General features: G+C 39.9%; 1 protein-coding gene across 1 annotated transcript; it reads right to left on the bottom strand.

The window, feature by feature from the left end:
• Positions 1-4,302: 4,302 nt before the first annotated feature.
• LOC117338180 (uncharacterized protein C5orf49 homolog) lies at positions 4,303-11,908 on the bottom strand. Its single transcript, XM_033899427.1, has 4 exons — positions 10,950-11,908; positions 10,522-10,662; positions 4,896-5,012; positions 4,303-4,616 (listed from the first exon to the last, which is right to left on the bottom strand). Exons 1-4 carry the CDS (start codon positions 11,043-11,045, stop codon positions 4,458-4,460), a joined length of 513 nt encoding a protein of 170 aa, XP_033755318.1. The 5' UTR covers positions 11,046-11,908; the 3' UTR covers positions 4,303-4,457.
• Positions 11,909-13,535: the final 1,627 nt, after the last annotated feature.

Here is a 13,535-nt window from a genome sequence, read left to right as displayed (position 1 = left end):
GATGACAAGTTGTTAAGTTGTTACATGATAAACACCTTGGTGATCTTTATTTAGCATTCGTGTTGTAAAGCTGATAAAATACAAACGCTTTTGTGACAAAGTAATTCTTTTGAGTAGAACTGTACATGCTAACTGTAACTACGGAGCCCCTTTGGGGACATGCTGATATCTTTTTTTTATCTCGTGCGAACGAGTTAATATCTCAAGCGCACGAATTAATTAGTTTAACAATATTTTATTCAATATGTATTCAAGTATACATATATTTTTAATAATTTGTTATCGGAAAACAAGCTTAAAGCTTATATATTAAAGCCACATACTCACGAAGAAACATATATCAGTGTTTACATTTTTAGCTTTTTACAGTTTTCGGACTTGACACATACCTAACAGATTATCGTGAATCAGAAACTTAAAGAAAATGTATATTTATGAAAGAATACGGGGAATTCTCAAAAATAATAACTGGCTGCCTGACCAAGTTTCTCTGAAAATTAGTCCCACAATGCAACGGCGGGTTTTACATTCCATACAAAATGGCGGAACGCTGCAAGCGTGGAACTGCGAAAACGCAGACAGATTCTGCCAAAAAAAAGGACACAAAAGTGTGTGGAATCGGCAAAACCCGAGTATTTCCTTAGGAAAGGCAATGATTCGTTGGAACTTAACGAGAGAAGAAAAAGGAATAGACTCCAAACGGTGTCGGAGAATTCCACGTTTTCATATAGTAGTGCGTAGCCCGAGTTCTTTCTCCGAAGAATTTTCTCCATATTTGAGGACATCAAGACAGACGGACTGTTTTCCGGTGACAATCTTGACACCAGCCTAATCCAGTTTTGCTTTTTACATCTGATAAATGCTTGTTGCTATTACTGTACCAACCAGACTGATTATTGCGATAAGTTATGTCAGGCCATGACATAATCACCATGTTGGATTGATGTTGGCGAAATATTTTGACGTTGGTTAACGAGTCAGAATTATAGTATCATTATAGTCCGATTTGATACTTAAATGCCCAAAAGAATATGTATATAAACGATGTGAATCGATAAACCATGACATATCATATAGACTATCATACTCCTGTGGTTTTGTATTGTTACCCGGGGCCATTGTTATTCTTACAATTTGTATCCAACAAAATTAAGAAAATTCTCGTTACTAATTAATGCACACATGGTCTTTTAGCTTGTACTTTTTTTAAGGATCTCCATGAAAAACTGTCCTTTGGTCATACCGCCATACGGAACACTTGATTTCAAATGCCGTAATGAAGCGCCTCGTCAGTGGTCGAAATATACCAGAACATGCCGTGAAATGAACAGCTCAGTTGATACACTGCCGTGTGACAAGGATGTGTACGAGCTGGCAACAATTTAGATGGTGAAATATAATCTGTCAAGTCCGACCGATGTTTACGAGGCTGCCAGTCCGTTTTGTGTGTTAAGTAATATGATCAAAGGTGACCTTTAACTGCTTACACAGTGACACCATCTTAACGTGGCTTGATTACATCCATTGGAGTTGAACTTGACATTGAAGCTTTAAACTGATCTTGGTTAAATAATGAGAAATGTTTAATTAATAACTATTTACCAGCATGCGTATACAGAGTTGAACCTTTATGACATTGGCATATTTTCACCAGAAGATATTTTGACCTGGACACTTGGATGTTAACACGTGGTTCTGAGAAAGCTTGCCGTATTACGAACATGACTTTTGACCATAAAGCGTTGCTTCATAATGTCCCAGTAAGATGTTTACCAGAGACAGAATTCATCAGTTGATAATTTTGACCTTGAAATCTGTCACGTATTTCTTAGTCAATTCTTTGATTTATAATGCAATAAAAATGTTGACCGAAAAACGATAACGTATTACCTTTGTGACCTTGATTGTTGTTTTCTAAAAAAAAATTTTTTTAAACCCAGAAAAGTATATGACCTTTTGTCTTCTTTTTCATGGAAATTGGCATATTCATCAGTGGTAGAGAAATTATAAAAACAAAGATATAAAATGTTATAAAAATGCGTAATCTTTTATAGTAAGCACAATGTGTGTATAACGTCCATTGTCTAAATATGGTATCAAGAAACAAGTTCTTATTCAAAAATAGGTTCCTGTGTTGTCGAAAGATTAAACAATGTCCATCAGCCAGATGTCGAAGCCAAGTACATTTTTTTTTATTAAATGGTGAAACCTTCGTAGTTTCTGGGTAGTTCCACAGGCGCTTGCATAGAAAATGCGATTTTCAAAAAAAAAAAAAAAAATTGATATGACAGTGGTATGTGTAATCTGTTAAGCTCAACAGATTACACATACCACAGTCATATCAATTTTTTTTTTTTTTTTTTTGAAAATCGCATTTTCTATGCAAGCGCCTGTGGGTAGTTCAAGAACCCGTCCGCATGTCCTGCAAATTGGACGTCGCTGCAATCCATCCAAAGTCACAGACTCGATGGTGATTTGGCACAAGTCTGCAATGAGAAGATCAGAACCGGTGTAAGATGGTAGACAGTTCTTCAGCAGGGGTTTGTCTTGCTCTAACGAATCTCCTAACAAGGTTTACCACTTCATTGGAGTCGGTTCCACCTCTGTTTACATTTCTTTCAGACGATCAGTTGATATTACGCAACCTAGGTCTTTCAAGACATCGGCTCAAGAGTTCACGGTAAATTTTGGTTCCGGTATCAACTCTTTGTGGACGACTTTGGAAGGGTATCCTAAAACTATCATTTGTGACATACGAGCGGTCGTTGTGGTTGTTAAAAGCATCCATTAAGCTATCTTGGTCAACACTTTCGAAGTTTTGTTAGACCATTTTGAACAATTGGTTTTCTGTATCCATGTTATGATTCATGAGATTATCGAGTAAGCTAGATGCTTGTTTTCCGTACATTACCTCTGTGATCACTGATGCAGATAAGAAAGAAGGAAAGTACTCCAGACATTGGTAACCATTCAATACAGTCCGTGCTAAAGCAGTCCACTCATTCGTCTGGAAATCGTGTCGTATGACGGGAATCTTCTCTTGGTTTCCGACACAGCATTGGTCGATGAACTAATGCAGTCTCCTGATCACTTCTCTTCTTGTCCATTTCATGATAAATTAACTCGTTGGCACGAGATAATTAACTCGTACCCGCGAAATCATAACTCGGGCGCACGAGGCATCAACATGTCCCCAAAGGGACTCCATACTTTACTGACCACTCATTTATCATGCAATTTATTATAATCATTTTTTTCTAAATGCATGGATTTAAAAACACATTTGCATTAGGCCTAGGTTCTGACATTTACAAACTGAAAATACTTAGAAAAAACCATACATGTTTACAGGATATAGGCACTCAGCGGGGTTGGTTGTAAAGGATACCATGTTGATCTTACTCGTGTTAGTCAAATAAAAGTAAAAGATTAATGTTTACCGACTGTCTTTTCTTACCAGTCTTTACATTGACAGAAGTATATTATGTTCCTGCGTTTACCCACACAGGTCACGATTTACCTACATATCTGGGTCTAAGCTCCAAACATAATACTTACTTTTATGGAAACCGAGGGGGTTTAGTTATGTGTTTCCCGCGTTTACCCACATAGGTCACGATTTACCTACATATCTGGGTCTAAGCTCCAAACACAATACTTACTTTTATGGAAATCGAGGGGGTTTAGTTATGCGTTTCCCGCGTTTACCCACATAGGTCACGATTTACCTACATATCTGGGTCTAAGCTCCAAACACAATACTTACTTTTATGGAAACCGAGGGGGTTTAGTTATGCGTTTCCCGCGTTTACCCACATAGGTCACGATTTACCTACATATCTGGGTCTAAGCTCCAAACACAATACTACTTTTATGGAAACCGAGGGGGTTTAGTTATGTGTTTCCCGCGTTTACCCACATAGATCACGATTTACCTACATATCTGGGTCTAAGCTCCAAACACAATACTTACTTTTATGGAAACCGATGGGGTTTAGTTATGTGTTTCCCGCGTTTACCCACATAGGTCACGATTTACCTACATATCTGGGTCTAAGCTCCAAACACAATACTTACTTTTATGGAAACCGAGGGGGTTTAGTTATGTGTTTCCCGCGTTTACCCACATAGGTCACGATTTACCTACATATGTGGGTCTAAGCTCCAAACACAATACTTACTTTTATGGAAACCGAGGGGGTTTAGTTATGTGTTTGCGGATCGAGTGCCCAATACGTGTTATATCATTGGTAATTTTCTAAACATCAATCAGTCATTGGCACAAAAAAACGAAAATATGTATTTATTACAGTTTGTGTTCAGAATTGGATTTTCATTGTATTGTTTGGATACATACATTTCCTTAGGTAACACTAAGATTTTATATTTTGTTGACTTAAAATTATAACTCAATGTAAACGGGACAATCCATCAAACTGTTTATTCGGATGACAGAGCTATGGATCTAGGGGAGGCAATCCTGTGCCCCGTTTGTGGTAGAATCCTTTTTGTATATGTTCTATACATACATGCGTACGACTGAAGTTTTCCAGTGGTTTGTACACACGGTTTCCGTACTGGGACGAACTTAGAACCGGAACTATCCGACGGGTTTCCTGTAAACATACAAAGCAAATTAATGAAAACTTCCGGTTTGATATCTGGTGCAATAATATTGTTTACCTTTATCATTATATTTAAAAAAAAATGTTTTCATAAATATCTCAGCACTGAGATATAATTAGATATTAACGGACCGGGGAGGTACAGTAATATGACATGGCGGGATTATCTACAGACATAACATCATCATTGTTCAAACTACATCCTGTATCAAAATCCGAAAGGGGCGGGGTGAAGACAAAAGAGTGGTGTTTCGGAGGAAGATCAAGTACCTCTTCATGCATAGCTTGACCAGTAGTAGACATAGGCTTGCGGTCATCTCTGTGGATCTTACTGTCGTAATCATACTTAATATGAAACAGGCGCTTGTAAATGGTTGACACATCCGCCTGCAACCAAGAAAAATAATACATGTACACTGGAATACGCGTAGCAACTTAACAACCGCAAATCCCCGGAGACAGTAGATATACAGTTACTAACCGCGGTGGTTCGTATGCGGGGATAGTAGATATATAGTTACTAACCGCGGTGGTTCGTATGCGGGGACAGTAGATATATAGTTACTAACCGCGGTGGTTCGTATGCGGGGACAGTAGATATATAGTTACTAACCGCGGTGGTTCGTATGCGGGGACAGTAGATATACAGTTACTAACCGCGGTGGTTCGTATGCGGGAACAGTAGATATATAGCTACTAACCGCGGTGGTCCGTATGCGGGGACAGTAGATATACAGTTACTAACCGCGGTGGTTCGTATGCGGGGACAGTAGATATACAGTTACTAACCGCGGTGGTCCGTATGCGGGGACAGTAGATATACAGTTACTAACCGCGGTGGTTCGTATGCGGGGACAGTAGATATATAGTTACTAACCGCGGTGGTCCGTATGCGGGGACAGTAGATATACAGTTACTAACCGCGGTGGTTCGTATGCGGGGACAGTAGATATATAGCTACTAACCGCGGTGGTTCGTATGCGGGGACAGTAGATATACAGTTACTAACCGCGGTGGTTCGTATGCGGGGACAGTAGATATATAGCTACTAACCGCGGTGGTTCGTATGCGGGGACAGTAGATATACAGTTACTAACCGCGGTGGTTCGTATGCGGGGACAGTAGATATATAGCTACTAACCGCGGTGGTCCGTATGCGGGGACAGTAGATATACAGTTACTAACCGCGGTGGTTCGTATGCGGGGACAGTAGATATACAGTTACTAACCGCGGTGGTTCGTATGCGGGGACAGTAGATATACAGTTACTAACCGCGGTGGTCCGTATGCGGGGACAGTAGATATACAGTTACTAACCGCGGTGGTTCGTATGCGGGGACAGTAGATATATAGTTACTAACCGCGGTGGTTCGTATGCGGGGACAGTAGATATACAGTTACTAACCGCGGTGGTTCGTATGCGGGGACAGTAGATATATAGCTACTAACCGCGGTGGTTCGTATGCGGGGACAGTAGATATATAGTTACTAACCGCGGTGGTCCGTATGCGGGGACAGTAGATATATAGCTACTAACCGCGGTGGTTCGTATGCGGGGACAGTAGATATATAGTTACTAACCGCGGTGGTCCGTATGCGGGGACAGTAGATATATAGCTACTAACCGCGGTGGTCCGTATGCGGGGACAGTAGATATACAGTTACTAACCGCGGTGGTCCGTATGCGGGGACAGTAGATATACAGTTACTAACCGCGGTGGTCCGTATGCGGGGACAGTAGATATATAGTTACTAACCGCGGTGGTTCGTGTGTGTGGACAGAGGATATATATAATTACTTATCACGATGGTATGTGAGTGGGACAGTAGATATAGTTACTTACCACGATGGTTTGTGTGTGGGGACAGTAGATATATAGTTACTAACCGCGGTGGTTCGTATGCGGGGACAGTAGATATATAGCTACTAACCGCAGTGGTTCGTATGCGGGAACAGTAGATATATAGCTACTAACCGCGGTGGTTCGTGTGTGTGGACAGTAGATATATAGCTACTAACCGCGGTGGTCCGTATGCGGGGACAGTAGATATATAGTTACTAACCGCGGTGGTTCGTGTGTGTGGACAGAGGATATATATAGTTACTTATCACGATGGTATGTGAGTGGGACAGTAGATATATAGTTACTTACCACGATGGTTTGTGAGTGGGACAGTAGATATATAGCTACTAACCGCGGTGGTTCGTGTGTGTGGACAGAGGATATATATAGTTACTTATCACGATGGTATGTGAGTGGGACAGTAGATATAGTTACTTACCACGATGGTTTGTGTGTGGGGACAGTAGATATAGTTACTTACCACGATGGTTTGTGTGTGTGGACAGTAGATATAGTTAGTTACCACGATGACATCTGAGTCGGGACAGTAGATATAGTTACTTACCACTATGGCATGTGATTGGGACAGTAGATATAGTTACTTACCACGATGGTATGTGAGTGTGGACAGTAGATATAGTTACTTACCACGATGGTATGTGTGTGGGGACAGTAGATATATATAGTTACTTACCACGATGGTATGTGAGTGGGGACAGTAGATATAGTTATTTACCACATGACATGATGGTATGTGTGTGGGGACAGTAGATATAGTTACTTACTACATGACATGATGGTATGTGAATGGGGACAGTAGATATAGTTACTTTACATGATGGTATGTGAGTGGGGACAGTAGATATAGTTACTTATCACGATGGTATGTGTGTGTGAACAGTAGATATAGTTACTTACCACGATGGTATGTGTGCAGGGACAGTAGATATAGTTACTTACCACGATGGTATGTGAGTGGGGACAGTAGATATATAGTTACTTATTACGATGGTATGTGTGCGGGGACAGTATATATAGTTACTTACCACGATGGTATGTGTGCGGGGACAGTAGATATAGTTACTTACCACGATGGTATGTGTGCGGGGACAGTAGATATAGTTACTTACCACGATGGTATGTGTGCGGGGACAGTAGATATAGTTACTTACCACGATGGTATGTGTGCGGGGACAGTAGATATAGTTCTTACCACGATGGTATGTGTGCGGGGACAGTGGATGTAGTTACTTACCACGATGGTATGTGTGCGGGGACAGTAGATGTAGTTACTTACCACGATGGTATGTGTGCGGGGACAGTAGATATAGTTACTTATCACGATGGTATGTGAGTGGGACAGTAAATATAGTTACTTACCACGATGGTATGTGTGTGGGGACAGTAGATATAGTTACTTACTACGATGGTATGTGAATGGGGACACTAGAGATAGTTACTTACCACGGTGAAATGTGAACGGGGAGAGTAGATATCGTTACTTACCACGATGGCATGTGAATGGGGACAGTAGATATAGTCACTTACCACGATGGTATGTGAATGGGGACAGTAGATATAGTTACTTACCACGATGGTATGTGTGCAGGGACAGTAGATATTATTACTTACCACGATGGTATGTGTGCAGGGACAGTAGATATTATTACTTACCACGATGGTATGTGTGCGGGGACAGTAGATATAATTACTTACCACGATGGTATGTGAGTGGGGACAGTAGATATAGTTACTTACCACGATGGTATGTGTGCAGGGACAGTAGATATAGTTAATAACCACGATGGTATGTGTGTGGGGACAGTAGATATAGTTACTTACCACGATGGTATGTGAGTGGGGACAGTAGATATAGTTAATAACCACGACGGTATGTGAGTGGGGAGAGTAGATATAATTACTTACCACGATGGTATGTGTGTGGGGACAGTAAATATAGTTACTAACCACGATAGCATGTGATTGGGACAGTAGATAAAGTTACTTACCACGATAGCATGTGATTGGGACAGTAGATATAGTTACTTACCTCGATGGTATGTGAGTTGGGACAGTAGATATAGTTACTTACCACGATGGTATGTGAGTTGGGACAGTAGATATAGTTACTTACCACGATGGTATGTGTGCGAAGAGTAGATATATATAGTTACTTACCACGATAGCATGTGATTGGGACAGTAGATAAAGTTACTTACCACGATAGCATGTGAGTGGGACAGTAAATATAGTTACTTACCACGATGGTATGTGTGTGGGGACAGTAGATATAGTTACTTACTACGATGGTATGTGTGTGGGGACAGTAGATATAGTTACTTACTACGATGGTTTGTGAATGGGGACACTAGAGATAGTTACTTACCACGGTGAAATGTGAACGGGGAGAGTAGATATCGTTACTTACCACGATGGTATGTGAATGGGGACAGTAGATATAGTCACTTACCACGATGGTATGTGAGTGGGGACAGTAGATATAGTTACTTACCACGATGGTATGTGTGCAGGGACAGTAGATATTATTACTTACCACGATGGTATGTGTGCGGGGACAGTAGATATAATTACTTACCACGATGGTATGTGAGTGGGGACAGTAGATATAGTTACTTACCACGATGGTATGTGTGCAGGGACAGTAGATATAGTTAATAACCACGATGGTATGTGTGTGGGGACAGTAGATATAGTTACTTACCACGATGGTATGTGAGTGGGGACAGTAGATATAGTTAATAACCACGACGGTATGTGAGTGGGGAGAGTAGATATAATTACTTACCACGATGGTATGTGTGTGGGGACAGTAAATATAGTTACTAACCACGATAGCATGTGATTGGGACAGTAGATAAAGTTACTTACCACGATAGCATGTGATTGGGACAGTAGATATAGTTACTTACCTCGATGGTATGTGAGTTGGGACAGTAGATATAGTTACTTACCACGATGGTATGTGAGTTGGGACAGTAGATATAGTTACTTACCACGATGGTATGTGTGCGAAGAGTAGATATATATAGTTACTTACCACGATAGCATGTGATTGGGACAGTAGATAAAGTTACTTACCACGATAGCATGTGAGTGGGACAGTAAATATAGTTACTTACCACGATGGTATGTGTGTGGGGACAGTAGATATAGTTACTTACTACGATGGTATGTGTGTGGGGACAGTAGATATAGTTACTTAATACGATGGTTTGTGAATGGGGACACTAGAGATAGTTACTTACCACGGTGAAATGTGAACGGGGAGAGTAGATATCGTTACTTACCACGATGGTATGTGAATGGGGACAGTAGATATAGTCACTTACCACGATGGTATGTGAGTGGGGACAGTAGATATAGTTACTTACCACGATGGTATGTGTGCGGGGACAGTAAATATAGTTACTTACCACGATGGTATGTGAATGGGGACAGTAGATATAGTTACTTACCACGATGGTATGTGTGCAGGGACAGTAGATATAGTTACTTACCACGATGGTATGCTGTGTGGGACAGTAGATATAGTTACTTACCACGATGGTATGTGTGCGGGGACAGTAGATATAGTTACTTACCACGATGGTATGTGTGTGGGGACAGTAGATATAGTTACTTACCACGATGGTATGTGAATGCGGGGACAGTAGATATAGTTACTTACCACGATGGTATGTGAGTGGGACAGTAGATATAGTTACTTACCAAGATGGTTCGTGTGTGCGAGGACAGTAGATATAGTTACTTACCACGATGGTATGTATGCGGGGACAGTAGATATAGTTACTTATCACGATGGTATGTGTGTGGGGAAAGTAGATATAATTACTTACCAAGATGGTATGTGTGCGGGGACAGTAGATATAGTTAATTACTTACCACGATGGTATGTGAATGGGGACAGTAGATATAGTTACTTACTACAATGGTATGTGAGTGGGGACAGTAGATATAGTTACTTACCACGATGGTATGTGTGCGGGATTGTAGATAGTAATTTGTGTGTCGTGTGCTGGGGCCGTACTTACCACGGTGGTCCGTGTACGGGGACCGTAGATTGTATCCCTACCATCCTCAATCATCTGCCGGGACCATTGATGGATACCAGGCCAGTTTGTAGACCCATCTCCTACTGTTGAAAGGTGACGCTTACTTATCCTGTCTCTCCTCTGAAATCGATCAAAATGAATCGCGAGTTCTGACAATATGGCCAATCAGACGAATACGTAAAAGTCGCCATCGTCTCCAGATTAATATTCCACAATATCTTGGCTTGCGATATCCGACATCTACACTTCAACGAGTCGTAACTTAATTCTCGTTTACATACATTTCTTAAACCGTTTCGTATGTTGTACTTTTGCCAAGTTAGTTGTGCCTAAATAATTTTTTTTTTCAGGATGTGACGTAACACCGGCTATCCAAATTATTTTATTTTATAGAATGCCACTAGTACCTGTAAGACGTTTTTCCACAGACCAGCCAGTTCTCCAGGGGACGGGTAATTCTTCCCGTACAAGGACATATTTCCTTCCATTAATCTCTCAGACATCTTCAGAAAATTGTTCCTGCGTTTTCTCTCAAATAATCCAACTTAACCCTTCGTCACTAAGATAGGCAATTATGACGTCACCCCGTAAAATACCAAGTGACGTGGAATATGCATGTTATTGTGACGTCATAATTACAGTACCGTATAATAAATCTTGTCCAATGTCACTTTCGCGTCATTCAGAATAGCTTTAAACACAGTTTACACACCAGTCTATATAAATAACGAAATAAAGAACAATTATTTCTTACCTAACTGTGGTCTTAGGAGCATTATAAAGTTAAAGTAAGACAAACCGAGGACGGCAAATTGATTATATAAATTTTTTTTTAGTGCTTTCTGAAGATCCTGAACTCTTTTTGTAGTTTAGTAAAAGTTGTGTGTTGAACTTGGCTATAGGTGATAGTAATTAAATGATGATAAAGATTGAGTGTTGTACTATGGCTATAACTTAGTATAACTTTGTATATTTTTTTTGAAACTGATTAAATTTGGGGCTTGAACTACAGTTTCTGGTAGAGTTCCAGCTGTCCACAATTCTTTGAGTGAACGAGTATTTCCACATGTCCAATCTACTTCTTGATTTTTCAGGGCTCGCCGTTGAACGTTTTCAAGCAGACCAATGTCCAAGTGTGTGTACGATCTCCTGATGCCTCCAAGTATTCGATTCGCTTTGTTTACGACTGTTTGTAAATGCTTTTTAAAGTTTAATTTTTCTTCGACAATTATTCCAAGGTCTTTCTCTTCCGTTTCCTCTGATAAAATTACGGTTGTTCTCAGACTATCAATATCCTGATATAAATGTAAATTGTTTGAACTGCTCTTCTGTCCTAAATTGTTTTGTTGTCCGGGGGAATTTTCGCAGTCAGGTATCCGACCATTCTTGTAAGTTGTCTAGGTCCCACCGATAGGATTTCGGCTATTGGTGATTGTAAAGATTGAGTGCTGTACTCTATGCTATGGATGATAGTAATTAAATGACGATATAAAGTGTTTTAATATGGCTATGGATGATAGTAATTAAATGAAGATAAAGATTGAGTGTTGTACTATGGATGATAATAATTAAATGACGATATCAAGTGCTGTATACTTTGGCTATGTGTGATAGTGATTAAATGAAATTAAGATCGAGTGTTGTTGCTTAAGCTATGGGCGATAGTAATTAAATGATGATAAAGATTGAGTGTTGTACTATATGCTATGGGTGATAGTAATTAAATGATGATCAAGATTGAGTGTTGTACTATATGCTGTGGGTGATAGTAAATAAATGACAATAAAGATCGAGTGTTGTACTATATGCTATGGGTGATAGTAATTAAATGATGATCAAGATTGAGTGTTGTACTATATGCTATGGGTGATAGTAATTAAATGACAATAAAGATCGAGTGTTGTACTATATGCTATGGGTGATAGTAATTAAATGATGATAAAGATTGAGTGTTGTACTATACGCTATGGGTGATAGTAATTAAATGATGATAAAGATTGAGTGTTGTACTATATGCTATGGGTGATAGTAATTAAATGATAATCAAGATTGAGTGCTGTACTCTATGCTATGGGTGATAGTAATTAAATGACAATTAAGATCGAGTGTTGTACTAAGGCGATAGCTATAAGTGATTGGTTTGTCATTTAAGGACGTGCCAGGTTTTGGAGGTGGAGGAAAGCCGGAGTACCCGGAGAAAAACCACCGGCCTACAGTCAGTACCTGGCACGTAGGTTTCGAACTCGCAACCCAGAGGTGGAGGGCTAGTGATAAAGTGTCGGGACACCTTAACCACTCGGCCCCAGCTATAAGTGACAATTATTGTGTATTATTCATCCAAACGGAAATGAATAGCTAGACTTTCTTGTTGTTGAATAGCTAAACTTTCTTGTTGTTGAATAGCTAAACTTTCTTGTTGTGTTCGATATCGTGCAATAACCGGAATGGGACGTTTGAGTTTTGTTCCGCCTAATTCCGGTTTTATACTACATGTATAATATATAACCTCAATATTTACAACCTCACTGGAGATATTTTTTTATATAAAATCACAGCATTCTGGGCCTCGCCTCCAACCGACTGTCATGAACAAAGAATACCGACATAAAAACATAACCATAACGATAACTCTCGACTAAACGAGGGTAAAATATAGACTTGCAGGGAAACTCATGAAAAAAGACCGGTGTATTTCGGAATAGCATGGTGACAACAGAAGTTTACAGAACCAGTAGCCTTATCAACTATCACGTCAGACTTCCAACTTAATCGAAGGGAAGTAACTCCGATAGATCAGAATGGAACAACATGGATGTTGGCAGGTTTAATTAGAATATGTACAATAAATGGAAATGAACCGGCCGAAATTCGTCCCCGTGATATAAATTGGTGAGGAAGATCATAAATACAGTATTTATATTAAATATTTGTCCATTTCCAAGCGGTAAGAATTTGGGTTAGTTGCCTCACAACTCGCGTCTATGTTGTCAATT

This window comes from Pecten maximus, chromosome 11 (genome assembly GCF_902652985.1).
Source record: "Pecten maximus chromosome 11, xPecMax1.1, whole genome shotgun sequence".
Classification (NCBI taxonomy): Eukaryota; Metazoa; Mollusca; class Bivalvia; order Pectinida; family Pectinidae; genus Pecten; species Pecten maximus.
Note: the sequence above shows the minus strand (reverse complement) of the source record. Positions and strands in the feature narration are given on the sequence as shown.